Source organism: Nelumbo lutea, chromosome 2 (genome assembly GCF_056320005.1).
Source record: "Nelumbo lutea isolate HS-2025 chromosome 2, American lotus-T2T, whole genome shotgun sequence".
In the NCBI taxonomy this organism is placed as follows: domain Eukaryota; kingdom Viridiplantae; phylum Streptophyta; class Magnoliopsida; order Proteales; family Nelumbonaceae; genus Nelumbo; species Nelumbo lutea.
In genome coordinates this window covers 38371708-38387222 of record NC_142685.1, presented here as the reverse complement: position 1 = coordinate 38387222, position 15515 = coordinate 38371708, and the positions used below count along the sequence as shown (strand labels likewise).

The following is a 15515-nucleotide window of genomic DNA, read 5'->3' as shown; positions in this document are numbered from 1 at the left end:
AAGGGACCCCTGAAGAAGAATCAGCCACGAGCTTATCAGGCGTCTGAGGGACGAGTGTCTGATACCCCTATTGCCAAGGGAGAATCTTCTGCTTCCATGAATAAGGAAGAGATACAACAATTGGTATCCTCTGCCATCTCATCTGCCTTTTCTGCTATCGGCCTATCTAATGAGTTCTCCGGTTATTGCTCTTCTCCCTCTCACGTTTGGATAATTGATTATGGTGATACAAATCATATGACTGGGGCCTATCCTGAACCTTCAAACAAACTGTCTGAGACCAACCATAGATATATTGTCACTGCTAATGGTGAGAAACTTGACATCATTGGGAGTGATGACTTGTGTATCAAACTTTCCCCCTCATGTTTCTTGTCCCTTGCTAGAACCTTCCTTGTTCCTAAACTTACTGCCAACCTTATTTCAGTTGGTCAATTAGTTGATGAAGGTCATATTCTAACATTTTCCTCTAATGGTTGTTTGATTTAGGACTAGTGCATTGGGAAGGTGAAAGGGAAGGGGCGTAGGATGGGCCGCTTGTTTGCATTGGAATGTGAGAAATCTCCATCAACATCATCCTCTGCTTTTTTGAGCTCTTCGACATTGAGTCCTGTTTTGAGTCAAAGAAAATATGTTTGGGATTTGTGGAACAAACACTTGGTCACCCAAATTCTGAAAAACTTAAATACTTATTTGAATACGGTTTTATTAAAACTAAAATTCCTTCTATGAAATCCTTTGATACATGTTGTGTTTCTTGCTGTTTGAGTAAGAGTCATATTTTACTGTTCACCCTCATGATATCCTTTGTCATGCCTCTTATCACCCTCATGATAGATCAAAACTGCCATTTGACAAGGCTGTCATTCATTAGACAACCCAGCACCACTACTGAATCTCCTTCTACAATCAAAACCAAGAGACCTTGCTAACCTCATTATTGTAGTACAATTCTTATTTCTGCTCTCATTGAATTTCAGTGGCTTATGGAGCCTGACTATAAAGCTAGAATTGACCGTCTATCATCTCTTGAGGTGTCTCTTATACTGGAAGGGCCAGGACATGCATTATTTTGATTTTGGTTTATTATCATAATTCTGGGTTTTTTTGTTCATGTTGTAAAGTTTCTAAGTTTTACCTGCATTGTGCAACTCAAAACTGGGATGCTTTTTTTTTATCTCTTATCTATATAGTTTATATGGTTTTGATCCTTACTAATAATAATTTCAGTTTATAAAGGGAAACAAAATAAGGAAAACCTGAATATTTGAATATGATCCTCCCTTTCCTTTCCCATGCATTTACGTTTATATGTATATGCATGCATGTACATATTACATGCATATTAATATTTTCTCTGCACCTCCAGTTAGGAAAACCTTTTATTTTTATTCACATTTCTGCTAGACATATAAGAAAGTTCATGTTTATGCTAATTCTATTCCCATATGATAACCATTTAGTACTCCAAATGGTGCTTTTTAACATTATCTGCTTGGATTCCATTGGTGACTTTGCTATAACCAATGTGAACAGGGCGAAGTGTTGCATTTCCTGGCCATCCTTTGGGTTCTGGTCTTACTCCAGCTGCTGCGAAGGCAAGAAACTTTTAGTGAAGAATTCACATTGATTTCAAGTGGCGCTCCCTTGAGGTCCATTAACAGAGCAAACACATCTATTTTTGTTGAAAAATGACCATCACCTTTTTGTGGGCTTCACAGGGCGATTTTGCTTGAGATTGTCAAAGCAATTTTGCGCTTTCTTGATTGTTTTCCTCACAGGAGCATTGGAATTTTCAGGAGCTGGGCCTGTCAGTGGGAACTCCAGTTGGGACCTCATTGATTGATGCTCATGCTGGAGGGATGGGGATAATGGAAAGTGTGCCAGTATCACAATATGAGGAAAAAGGTTTTACATGCTTTTGGAATTATTTTAGTTGTCTAACATGAAAAGTACTATGTGTTTTTGATTTCTTTTTTGATGAAGCATTCTGTTTTTTTCAGAAAATGACAAGGAAGCTATATGCCATCGTATGGTTTTAGTTTGTGGAACATTCACTTGCCACATGGCTATATCTCGGAATAAAGTTTCCATTCCAGGGTTGTGGGGACCATACTGGTCAGGTATGCTTAGACAGATCCTGTGATCATCATGTGGCTGATATGAAAGAATAAAGTTATCTTTGTTATATCTTTTTATGTTAACACCATACATCATACAAGGGCCATTTGTGAAGAGGTTGACAAGTGGCAGCCTATAGTGGGATTACCAGCCTGAGGTTATATGAAAATTAGACAAGTTTAGGATCTTTCTCTATCTGCTTGTCTGTCTCATGTTTTGGAACTCAGTGATATTTCTATAATCAGGTTGAGTACCCACTTACTGTTTGTTTCCATTGTTGGGAATCCAAAATTTATACCAGTATTAGGAGCTAGAAAATTTCAATTGATATTTTACATTATTTCTTTGTTTGTCTACCTATACAGAATATCATAATTAATAAAATGTAGATACATAATAGCATGGAACAAGAACATACTGTTAGAGAATCAAATTAAAGTTCCATACTATGGATTGTTAATATGGCACACATGCTTGCACATAGCCTATCAAATTGTTATTACCTAAGAACATACTTTTGTATCTTCTATCTTTTATATCTTGTACTGTTGTGCATTAATGGGGTTGACAATAACTGTAATACTACAAAAGGCCCAATTAGGCCATAAAATGTGATACCAGATAGGAACAAGTTGACTGGATCATAGTGTGAAAGGATGACAGCAACAGTGGGCGGAGGATGAATCAAAGAGTTTCAGCTAAGGCAGTGGTAGGAGGTTTGGAGGAAATTTCTCGTGAACAGTCAAGATGGACTTTCTGATCTTCAATGGTGAAGATCCTCTCTCTTGGATCTACTGTGCAGAGAGATATTTCGAACCCTACGAGGTTCCAAGTCATTAGAGAGTTGCAGTGGCTTCAGTTTATATGGAAGGCAAAGCTATCCACTAGTTCCAGTGGTATAAGTTCTCACATCCTTGATTGAACTGGAATGATTTTACAGGAGGCTCTGTGTTATCCAGACCATCCTCTTTTGAAGACTTGGAGAAGGTGCTAGCCAAGCTTCAGTAGGCAGGATTGGTCTGAGATTACCAGGTAAATTTGAGAGGTTTCAACGTGAGTACATAGCAGGCATGAGAATGCTCTTGTTGGCTACTTTGTGGGAGGTCTTTGGGAAGAAATCAGGATGGAAGTGAAGGCTATGCAGCCTACGACTGTTCCCACCACTGTTGGTCTCTCCAGAGTCCAGACTCCACAAGGAAAGACTAATAAATGGCCTAAGGAAAGTGAATTGAGTGGTAGGAACGGTCCTAAAGATTCTACCCAGCTGTCCTGAGTTCTATGCAAGTAGTAAGCTTCCGATGGTACTAGCTAGCTTAGGCCACATTCCTCTGAAGAAATTTTCGTGGTTGGAGAGGTCCACTAGGAAAGGGGCTCTGCTATAACTGTGATGTAAAGTTTTCCTGGGGCAGATATGCACGTGGTAGCAAGTATTCATTTTAAAAGTCAATCTGGAAGAAGATGATGAAAGCGGTTAAGCAGATAGACCAGGAGAACTGGGCCAGGTGGATGAATCGGAAGTGCTGGTTATCTCTTTACAGGTTCTTACCAGTCTGCATTTGGCCCAAAAGATGCAAATAGTGGGTTTACTTATGGGCTTCTGCATTTTGGTTCTAATCAGTATCGGTAGCACCCTTCATTTTGTTACTACAGTGCTCAAGGGAAGCCCTATCATCTAATGGGATTTGGTACAGGTCTGCTTCATCAAGGGAAGCTACAAACCCTTGTTTAGCCAAACTATCCGCCAAACTGTTGGCTATTCTTCTAACCCAATTAACTTGAATCAACATTTTGAACCTCCTAAGATCACTCCTTAGGTTCCATGATACTCCTCCCTTTCTTTAACCAGTTCACAACTGTTTTGGAATCACTTTCAATAGTTAGCCTTTCAAAACCCGTTTCCTTGGCTTTCTCAAGCCCAAAAACAGCTGCTAAGAATTCTGTTGATGCCACATCACTTTGCCCAGATGGACTTGAGAAGAAGTCACATATATTACCTTCCTCATCCCTTATAACTCCTCCAATTCCAGTGGGGCCTGGATTGCCCACACTACTCCCATTGAAATTCAGTTTTAACCAGCCACAAGGTGGGGGAGACCAGACCGCTGTTGCAATCTGTCTTCTAGAAGATGAGGCAGCTATAGCCCCCCAAGCTCTGAAGAAATCATTAATCTTAAAGTCTGAGAACAAATTCATGGTCTTAACCCAATGTGCCACTCTTAGGGTTATGACCCCAATCAGTGCTTCCTTATTCCTCCCCCAAAATTCTAGAGTTTCTTTCCTCCTAGAAAGTTCAAATAAGAAACAAGGGGAATTTTAGACCCTCTAAGATTCCTAATGAGGCCCAAGTTCTAGTTTAGCTCAGAAGGAGAGGAAGAGGAGAAAATGAATTAAGCCACTAGTCTGCCTTTGAGAATGGAAGGGAAGATCTCCATCAAAGGGGTCTCCCCAACCCAAATATCTTCCCAAAACCTAATCTTCTTACCCAAGAACAAGTCATTCCTGATGTGACTGATGAGAACAGGAAGACAGTTGTGGATGGCTTTCCAAGGTAGCTCTATGAAGGCAACCAACATCCCATCCATTGTTTGACAACCAATGAACACTTGCTACCACTTTATGCCAAAGCCTATCACTCCCCCTCGGGAGCCTCCAAAGCCACTTCTTCAATAAGGCCCAATTTTTCATTCTAATGTTCCAATCCCCAACCCTCCTGCCTTCAACTTTGACACCTTTTTTTTTGAAAGCTAAGAAAAAAAAATATTGAAAGAAAAAGCTTGGGTACAACGAACAAGGTGTTAAGAAAACACCCACCCTTCAACAACAAAAACAAACAACACATTAGGAGCACAAATTCTAAAACTTACCAAATTGAGGGTAAAATAGATGAAAGCCACCATGAGAACAAACAATTTAAAAAAGCATTTCGTCTTGTCCATCTCCTTCGGCTCCTTCATTCCTTGCCTCTCCTCCTCCCCCAGTTACCTTCTTCTTCAAGCTTTCTTCCCTCTTGCTTTTTCAAAGGTTTCGAAAGCCTTTTTGGCGAACTCCTTTCCTACCCAAAGAAACAGCCCTAAACCTTGACTGATGAAGTTGTAATTGTCCACTTTTCACCAACTCAATTACCCCTTTCCTCCTTGTCACCATCCTCTGGCCTTGACTCCAAATCTTCTATAGCAGCCCATAGTTTTCAAGGCACCAAGGTGAGGCTAGGCGACTGGGAGGTGCCTTGTTGCCTAGTTGCCTAGGCGATGGATTTTTTTATGTTAAAAACATAGATCCTAGGGTAGTTCCCTAGGTACCATAACCATATTTCTTCAATAATTATTCATGATTTTCATAAGAAAAGTATAAAAAATCAACATATTCATGAGAAGAAAAGGAAGAAGGAAAATAAAATTCAAAAAATATAGGGGCTGAACCCTTATTTTTGTTATGGGAAAAGAAGAAAATAAAAAGTATTGGTGGTAGTAGTAGTAGAAGAAGAAGAATATATGGAAGAGGAAAATGTGCTGATTAGATAAAATTTTAACTTCTTCCTTACTTATTGGTTCACGTTTTTAAGTCTTTGAGGGTTCAATACAGCATTTAGCAATGTTTGTGTTGATTAAACCCTAATAAATAAGAAAACAATAAAAAAAATTAGTATATAAGCACACAAAATGATTATTTTAGTTTAATAATGTCTATTTTATAATTATAATCTCAAAAAAGAATGAATAAAATAGTATTTTATAGTATGAAGTAGAAAACTGCTAGGCGATTAGGCGAGGTGAGCCTCAAAGGGCGCCTTGTCGCCTAGGCGTCGCTTTGACAAGTATGGCAGTCAATGACCACTGTAGTTGAATCCCTTGAGAATCTTGGCATTTGGTTCCCCTAGTCTCCACTGTTTTCATCTTCATAGTTTAATCTCTTGAGCTTCTTTTCTTGTAAACATTCTTAACTTGTTGGTAGGACCAACACCAATGAGACCATCTTTCAAACATGAGAAAACTTTTGACACATGGATAAGCTGGAACTTGCCTGACTCTCTTGTTTTCTTCAACAACTCTAAAGAGGAAGCATCCTTTTCCCTGGCCTCAGAGTTCCTCTTATGTCCTAGGTCGATTCCAAGTCTCCCAACTGGGACTTCAAAGATTAATCACTCTTCTGGACACTCTTCCCCACCATTCTCGTCACTTATGCTCTCTTCTTCTTGTTGATTGCTTACTTCCAAACTCCTGTCTTCCCCTCCTTCAAATTCCCCTTTCCCCTTCTCTACACCTCTTCTGAGGTCCTTCCTCCCCTCTTACTCCCTCATCCTCTCCTTTCTCTACCCCAGACTCCTTACCTCCCCTGTTTCCCTCAACCTTGGAGGAATCCACAACAAGCAATGCCAAATAGTCCTTGGGGGGAGAATCAGCAAGAAATTCCACCACAAAAGAGCCAAAACGGATAGAGCAATCTGTAGACCAGACGGACTTTGCCTCTTCCTCTGATCTCCCAACATCTTCCTCCTTAGGATGTAAAATAGTTTCACCAGAAGGAAGATGATGAAGCTCCTTCTCATCAGTTCGACTCTCCTTATTCTTCAGACTTAAGTTTTTCTTCCTAGGTTGTAGTTTGCAATGATTCAAACCCAGTCCTCCATCTTTCTTGTTCAAAACCTGTGAAAATCCCTCTTTTCTTTCCTCCTCTTGAGCTGCAAAGCCTTGGTGCCAAAGCCTTTCCTAACCTTTAATTTGTTGCGCCTAAAACTGCTTCAAATCCTTTTAAGCCTTGACCTCAGAGAATGGTCCCCACTCTTAGAATCTGATGTCTTAAACGATCCCTGTGACCCTTCACATCTCCCCTCAAGGTGCGCTCTTAAGCTCCCACCCTCCAGTCTGCACCTCTTCGTAATATCCTCGTCAACTCCCGCCACGTGCTTCTCTATTAATGTCCCTATCCCACCCAAAATTATCGCTATGCCCCTTGTACCATCTCCTTCGTTGTCTTCCTCATTCGAGTGACTCCTTGACTTCCCCTCTTCAACAGAGTGAGTGTCCTGCAGCTCCAGCCCTATTTCAGATTTCTCAACGTCCCTTCCTTCTTCCCTTCCGGTGTGTGCTTTGAAAAGGTGTTGTCCTCTCCCTTGAAAGATGTGAATCTATCCTTCAAATCTGATATAAAACTGATAAAAAATATGAAAAGTGAGAGAGAAAAGAAGGTTACATCAGAATAGAAGAAGAAGATGGAGAAGAAGAGAAAGGAGAAGAGAGTTTGGTGGATACTTCTCTCCCTTCACTAATCATTTATTAATCTTAATCAATTATGCTAATTACAAATCTGCCCTTTAAGTGGGTGGCCAGCAAAACAAGAACTTAAAAAGAAATTAAAAAGAGGTTAACAGGCCCATTAACTCATAAGACAGATAGAACACTACTTAAACATAAAACAAATTGTAGGAAATTGTGGACCCCATTAAGAGTATTCTTGTGACACCCTGAGATGTACTTGGATTTAATTGATTAGGATCAACTTTCCTAGTAGGATAAGTTTTATTCTATCTTATCTAGGATTAGTTTTATTTTAATCTTTTCTTTTATTGTTGTAAGTAAACCCTAGTAGATTCTAGGTCAAAGTAGAGAAGAAGAAAGAAAGGAGAAAGAAGAAGAAGGTTCGGCCAGACTAGAAGAGTGTTAAAAATTCCAACTCCCCTAGTCGACCCACTTGTATTTATTCAAAATCATAGAGTTACAAGAAAGACCATTTTGTCCCTCATAGTAGATGGGACACATAACTTGAACTCATATACAATAGACCCTTCACTCTCAAGCAGATAAACCAAAATGACTAAAATACCCCTGACTCGAGCATTCTAACACTCCCCCTCAAGCTGGAGAGTATATATCATATAGTCCCAGCTTGTTGCAAATGTAATCTATTCTTCCCTGTGACAATCCCTTTGTGAAGAGATCTGCCCACTAATTTCCTGAGATCACATGAGATGTGGTTATCACCCCACTTATCACTTTCTTTCTCACAAAGTGACAATCAACCTCAATATGCTTAGTTCTCTCATGGAAGACGGGATTGGAAGAGATGTGAACAACAGCTTGGTTATCACAATATAGTTTCATGGGTTTGTCAACTGAGAATCCAATCTCTTGTAGCAAGTTCTTCAGCTATACTAGTTCACATGTGGTATGGGCCATAGCCCTGTACTCTGCTTCTGTACTACTTCTTGCCACCACTGTTTGTTTCTTGCTCTTCCAAGTTACAAGATTGCCACCAAGGAAGGTACAATACTCTGTAGTTGATCTCCTGTCTGATATAGAGCCAGCCCAGTCAGCATCTGTGTACCCTACTATTTCAAGAGTTCCTCCATTTTGGTATAACAAACCACGACCTGGAGCACCCTTTAGGTACCTAACAATTCTTAGAACAACTTCCCAGTGAGGAACTCGAGGATGTTGCATAAACTGACTCACCACACTCACAGCAAATGATATATATGGTCGGGTAATGGTCAGGTAGTTCAACTTTCCCACCAACCTTCTGTATCTTCTAGGATCATCAAACTCTTCACTTGCATCAACACTCAACTTGGCATTGAGTTTCATAGGAGTCTCTGCTGGTTTAGCATCTAACAACCCTATTTCTTCAAGTAGATCAAGAACATATTTTCTCTGACATAAGTTGATCCCATGTTTTGACCTCACAACCTCTATTCCCAGTTTCAGCTTCCCCAGATCTTTCATATTGAAGTGGTCCTGTAAGAATTTCTTCAACCTGTCAATTCCATTGCTTTCACTCCCAGTTATGACAATATCATCCACATATAGACTAGCAAGATTTTCCCATCCTTTGAGTTATAGATGAACACAAAATGATCAACCTGACACTGTTTCATTTCAAAGGCTTTCACCACTTCACTGAACCTGCCAAACCAAGCACGTGGAGATTGTTTCAGTTCATAAATTGCCTTCTTGAGCCTACACACCTTACCAGCCTTCCCTTGAGCAACAAACCTTGGTGGTTGCTCCATATACACTTCCTCAACGAGATCACCATGTAGGAAGGCATTTTTTATGTCAAGTTGTACAAGAGGCCAATCATACATAGCAGCTAATGAAATCAACACCCGAACTGAACCAATCTTAGTCACATGAGAAAATGTCTCCATATAGTCCACACCATACAACTGAGAATAACCCTTGGCCACTAATCTTGCCTTCAATCGTTCCACACTACCATCAGGAAGATACTTCACTGTGTAGACCCATTTACACCCAACAGTGTGCTTTCCGGGAGGAAGAGCGGTGAGTTCCCACGTGTGATTATGTTGTAGAGCAGAGAGTTCTTCTTCCATGGCTTGCTGCCACCCTAGGGAGGTAAGAGCTTCCTGGATAGTCTTGGGGATGGAAACAGATGAGAGTAATGATATAAAATTGCAATGTGAAGCAGAAAGGCGAGCAGTAGAAACATAGTGTAAAATGGGATGAGAAGTACAAGTACGTTTACCTTTCCGCAGAGCAATAGGAAGATCAAGATTTGAGGGAGAAGTAGTAGTAGCAAGATTTGTCGACAGGGGCTGAAGTGGAGGAGGGTCCGATGCACTTCTGCGGGTATACACTTGAGTGATTGGTGGCTTCTCAGTAGTAACAGGATTAGGATGTGCATCTGTAGTAGAAATAGGAGCTACGGGAAGGGTGTCCACAACAGGTACAGGAAGAGGAACCACAGAAGGAGAGGAAGAGGCCCCAACTTTTGAGAAAAACGGAACTGATTCAAAGGTGGCATCAGAGCACACAAACGATTTATGGGATTTAGGGTTATAACACTTATACCCTTTCTGAGTCATCGAGTAGCCAAGAAAGATACACTTAGTAGCTCGAGCATCTAGCTTGTGTACCCCAGGCCCCAAGTGTTGAACAAAACAAACACAACCAAAGACTCTTGGCGTGAGAGGAAATGGAGACAAAGTGGGAAACAACACGAAGAAAGGGGATTGACTTCCAAGGATTGACATGGGCATCCGATTGATCAGAAAACAGGATGTGAGAACAGCATCACTCCAAAAAGGCTTTGGGACATTCATATTGATCATCAAGGATCGAGCAGTTTCAAGAAGATGTCGATTTTTCCGTTCAGCTACACCGTTCTGTTGTGGGGTGTAGGCACAAGAAGTTTGATGAATTATCCCATGATGTTCTAGGTATTGCTGAAATGGTGAGGAGTTGTATTCTTTGGCATTATCAGAACGAAGAATTTTAATATGAACACTGTTGAGCAGGAGACCAAGAAGAAGAAGAAAAGAAGAAGGAGAAAAGAAGAAAGAAGGAGAAGAGGAAGAAGAATAAGAGGCAACTGAGTTAAGGCCTCAACAAAACTTAGCTTCAGTCGAGTGAAGCTATCTATTTATACTGTTCTGGCCATACATAACAAAATGTATACAGAATTACGAAAATACCCCTACGGGTACTAAGCCTATGTACAGTACATATAATACACCTGTTAACACTCCCCCTCAAGTTGGGGCATAGATATCAATCATGTCCAACTTGTCACGGAGACCTTGATGTCTGGAATAGTTTAGCCCTTTTGTAAATAAGTCTGCAAGTTGGTCTTCATAGCTGATGTATGGAGTGCATAATTCGCTTGTGATGATTTTCTCTCTGATAAAATGCTTGTCAACTTCAATGTGCTTTGTTCTATCATGTAGTACCGGGTTGGCAGCAATACTGATAGCTGCCTTGTTGTCACAAAGTAGAGTCATGGGTTTACCAACTGGAAAACCCAACTCTCCCAATAGATTCTTTATCCACATACCTTCGGCTACTCTGTGTGCCATTGCACGGTACTCAGCTTCAGCACTGGATCTATTTACCACAGTTTGCTTCTTACTCCTCCAAGTAACCAGGTTCCCTCCTACAAAGGTGCAGTAACCACTAGTAGACCTTCTGTCACTTTGAGATCCAGCCCAATCTGCATCTGTGTAAATTTCAACCCTCAAGTGTCCATGTTTTTGGAATAATAAACCAGCACCCGGGAACTTCTTAAGATACCGTAGTACTCTCTCTACTGCTTCAAGGTGGGTGGACCTAGGTGCATGCATGAACTGACTGTGGACACCAACAGCATATGCTATGTCTGGACGAGTCATAGAGAGGTACAACAATCTCCCTACAAGCCTCTGAAATTGCTTCACATCCTTAAGTGGTTCACCTTGACTGTCACTTAACTTATGGTTGGGATCAATGGGAGAGTTAGCTGGTTTAACCCCAATCTTTCCAGTGTCCTTAAGCAACTCTAGGACATATTTCCTTTTAGAGATGAAGATACCCCTTTTTGATCGGGCAACCTCAATCCCAAGGAAGTATTTGGCGGGACCTAGATCTTTCACCTCGAACTGAGTGGCAAGGAAGCCCTTCAAACTTTGAATTTCATCCTTCCAGTCACCAGTAACAATTATGTCATCCACGTATACTATTAGGGCAGCCATTTTACCTTATACTCTCTTTACAAACAGTGTGTGATCTGACTGACATTGCTTGTATCCCCTCTTCTGGACTGTAGTGTGAAATCTGTTGAACCAAGTCCTTGGTGATTGCTTCAGCCCATATAAAGACTTCTTCAACTTGCACACCTTTTGTTCACTTCCTTGAACCAAAAAACCGGGGGGTTGAACCATATAAACTTCCTCTTCAAGGTCACCATTCAAGAAGGCATTCTTGATGTCGAGCTGATATAGATCCCAATTCAGATTGGCAGCAAGAGAGAAGAGGACTCTAATAGAGTTCATTTTGGCAATAGGTGCAAAGGTTTCTGCATAATCAACCCCATATACTTGAGTGAAACCCTTTGCCACTAAACGAGCTTTATACCTCTCCACGGTTCCATCAGCCCCATGCTTAACAGTAAACACCCATTTACATCCAACTGGATCCTTTCCCTTGGAGAGATCAACAAGTTCCCATGTGCCATTCTTATGAAGAGCATCAATTTCTTCCTTCATGGCCTTCATTCATTCTGGTACTGAGAGAGCTTCTACCACATTCTTGGGAATAGGGATGCTGTCAATGGAGGTAAGAAAAGCACGAAATGAAGGTGAGATATTCTCATAGGAAACAAAGTTGGAAATGGGGTGTTTGGTGGTGCACGACCTAACACCTTTCCTGTGGGCAATGGGAAGGTCAAGATCATTAGCAACAGGGAGGTTGGGAGTCAAGTTACCTGAGTGAGTATGATCTTCCCCCAAGGAATCTAATGGCATTTGAGGTACGACTTCTAGATTCTCCTAAGCTTTTGAACCTGATTGGCCTTTACGACGACGAGAAAAAACACGGAAAGGTGGAGGATCAGAAGGAGGAAGGGGAGAAGGAGGAGTATGAAGAGGAGGAAGTTGAATCAGTTTCTCCTCATACCTACACTCCCCCTGAGGAGAAACAGGAAAGAAGGGCTCATCCTCAAAGAAAGTAACATCCATGGAGACATAGAATTTCCGTGAAACAGGATCAAAGCAACGATACCATTTCTAAGAGAATGAGTAGCCAAGAAATATACATGGGATAGCACGAGAGCCCAATTTTTCCCGAGTGGGGGAAAGGTTTTGGACAAAACACCGACAACCAAAAACACGGGGAGGAATAGAAAGAAGAGGGGCCTTAGGAAAGAGAAGCTGATGTGGAGCTTTGTACTCTAACCAACGAGAGGGCATTCGGTTAATGAGGTATGTAGAACAAAGGACAGCCTCAAGCCAAAAACGTCTGGGAACATTCATGTGAAGTAGTAAACCCCGTGCCACTTCAAGAAGGTGACGGTTCTTCCGTTCAGCCACACCATTTTGTTGTGGTGTGCGGGCACAAGAGCTCCGGTGAAGAGAGCCATGTGAATCAAAGAACTCCGTGAGGTCACTATGAAAAAACTCTTTTGCATTGTCCGATTGAAATATTTGAATTTCGGTTTGAAATTGGGTGAAGGCCATCCACTGAAAATCTTGGATAATTTTTTGTACTTCCTCATGGGTTCACATTGGATATACCCAAGTGTATCTGGAATAATCGTCAATGAAGGTAATAAAGTACTTGTAGCCACTCTCAAAAGGTAAAGTAATAGGGCCCCACACATCCGAATGCACAATGTGAAAAGGAAACTCAGATTTACTATTTCTTTGAGGAAATTGAGTTCTACAATGCTTGCTTAATTGACATGTTTGACAAGAAAAGTTGGAAACAGTCATGGACTTACACATTTCTGGGAAAACAACTTTCAACGACTCAAAAGACAAGTGACCCAAACGACAATGCCATAAATACATTTTACTCTTTTTGAACTGACTCATAGACTCTGTAACAAGAAGGCCAGCCGTATTCTCCAGCATATAGAGTTCATCAACCATACGACCTCTACTAATCGTCCTCCCCGAGGCCAGATCCTGAATCACACAATAGAAAGGGAAAAAAGTCACGGAACAATTTAAGGAATCTGTAACACTACTGACTGAAAACAGATTCATAGGAAATTTTGGAACATGAAGAACATTAGAAAGAGTAAGGCCAAGGGGAAGAGAGAGAGTTCCTTGACCAACTATGGGAGAGTATGATCCATCAGCTAGTCTCACTTTATCTCTTCCGGAAAGGGGGTGATAAGTTTGGAAGAAAGAGGACATACCGGTCGTGTTTTGATGCTCCAGAATCAATGATCCATGGAGAGTCAAGGTCGTGAGAAGCAACATGGAAAGCTGTGGCAGGATTACCTGATGTGGATGCAAAAGAGGTGGTGGGAGGATCATCCATCTGGCGAATTGTTCTACCATAAAACTCCAAATGGTCACGGAAGGAGTTGACAATATCCTCTCTTGGGTTGGATCCAGAGTAGTTATGTTGGTCATGAGGTGGTTGAGTCATAGTGGAGGTGGAGGGCTGATTCTCCCGAGTAACCATATTGGCCATGTGATGTTTCTTGGTACCTTGCTGCCCGGGTCATCTAATACCATCTGAACCTTGCTTCTTAGGTAAATCCTGAGCCCACTTTGGTTTCCCATGGAGATCCCAACAAGTATCTTTGGTGTGCCGGGGCTTCTGACAATTAGTGCACCACAATTTTTCCTTATCTTCTGCTTTCTTCTGGAGATCTCCTCTCTTGAAAGAAGGTCCACCACTAGTAGAGGGACCCCCCTTTGCTACCAACACAATTGCATTCCCTCCGGTGTTGTTCATCAAGTTCCTTCTGCTCTCTTCAGACTGGACAAGAGCATAGACCTCCTGAATTGAAGGAATATCCTTTGAACTTAGAATTTGTACTCTGATGGGTTCATAGATAGGATTGAGACCATGTAAAAAGGCAAACACCCTTTGCTGTGAGACAAGTTTCTTATACAATTTTGCATCTTCCTCACACTTCCACTCAATGTTCTGGTAATGGTCCAGCTCCTTCCAAACAGTTGTCAGATCAGAGTAATAAACTGATAAACTCCTTTCCCCTTGTTTACAAGTAGATGAAGCTGCTTGCAGTTGATAAATTTTGGCATAGTGTCGAAGTTCAGAATAGGTGGACTTTGCCTGATCCCATATCTCATTTGCAGTTTCAGCCCACATGAAGTTCTTCCTTATTTGCGGTTGCATGGAGATCAAAAGCCACGACATAACCATACTATTCTCCTGATCCCATTTACCATGTTTTGCATTTTCAGAAGGTGGTTCTTTGATTCTTCCATTTATGTAACCTACTTTTCCCCTTGCAGTTATGTATAGTTTGATCCCCCTTGACCACTCTAGATAGTTTAACCCGTCAAGAGGAACAACAGCCATAGGGAAGGATAGATCACTATTCCCACTCATTCCATTCAGCATTGTGGAGATTTCGGATGTAGCTGAATCTTCACTACTCATGATTCTTCAGTTTAGAAATACACAAAACCAAAACAGTCTTATAGAGATGCAACAGTCCACAACAGGACACTTGCTGATTTTCGGCCCCACAGAGAACCAAGCACAAACACTGCAACTGCAGTACTAGGGTTTATCACCTACACTGTGTAGGAGTCCACAAAACACTATACGAACTGCACATGCAGTGTAACCAGGTCTGAAAGACCTACAGTTCACAACCTTGATACAGCTTCTCAGCCAAAAAAAAAGTCACAGTAGGAGCAGAAATACGAGTGGTGATTCACCACACCTAATCGGCTGATATCCACTTTCCAGGGCAGCCGAACAATCACTCAAGTTCTAGGGTTCATCAACAGCTTCTTAGAGTGCAGACTAGGGCAACATACAATCGGAGGAAGGGGAACAGTCCCTACTCAGATTCTGGAGCATTAATAGTCATGCAAGAAGCCATAAATAGGAAGAGAAAGAAAAAAAAATCTCAGTACCAACAATAGGCAGCATAGTCATCAATCATGAACTCGAATTTCCCTTCAGGTCAGAGCC

The 15515-nt window shown here is 41.3% G+C and overlaps 1 protein-coding gene across 16 annotated transcripts in view; it reads left to right on the top strand.

The window, feature by feature from the left end:
* LOC148869961 (uncharacterized) overlaps nucleotides 1-15515 on the top strand; it is a 57701-nt gene that overhangs the window by 19139 nt on the left and 23047 nt on the right. For all 16 annotated transcript variants that reach the window (XM_088967499.1, XM_088967503.1, XM_088967512.1 and 13 more), the window contains exons 7-9: nucleotides 1537-1598; nucleotides 1800-1908; nucleotides 2004-2123. In XM_088967499.1, coding sequence (XP_088823625.1) covers nucleotides 1537-1598; nucleotides 1800-1908; nucleotides 2004-2123 — 291 coding nt within the window. The remainder of the gene's footprint in view (nucleotides 1-1536; nucleotides 1599-1799; nucleotides 1909-2003; nucleotides 2124-15515) is intronic.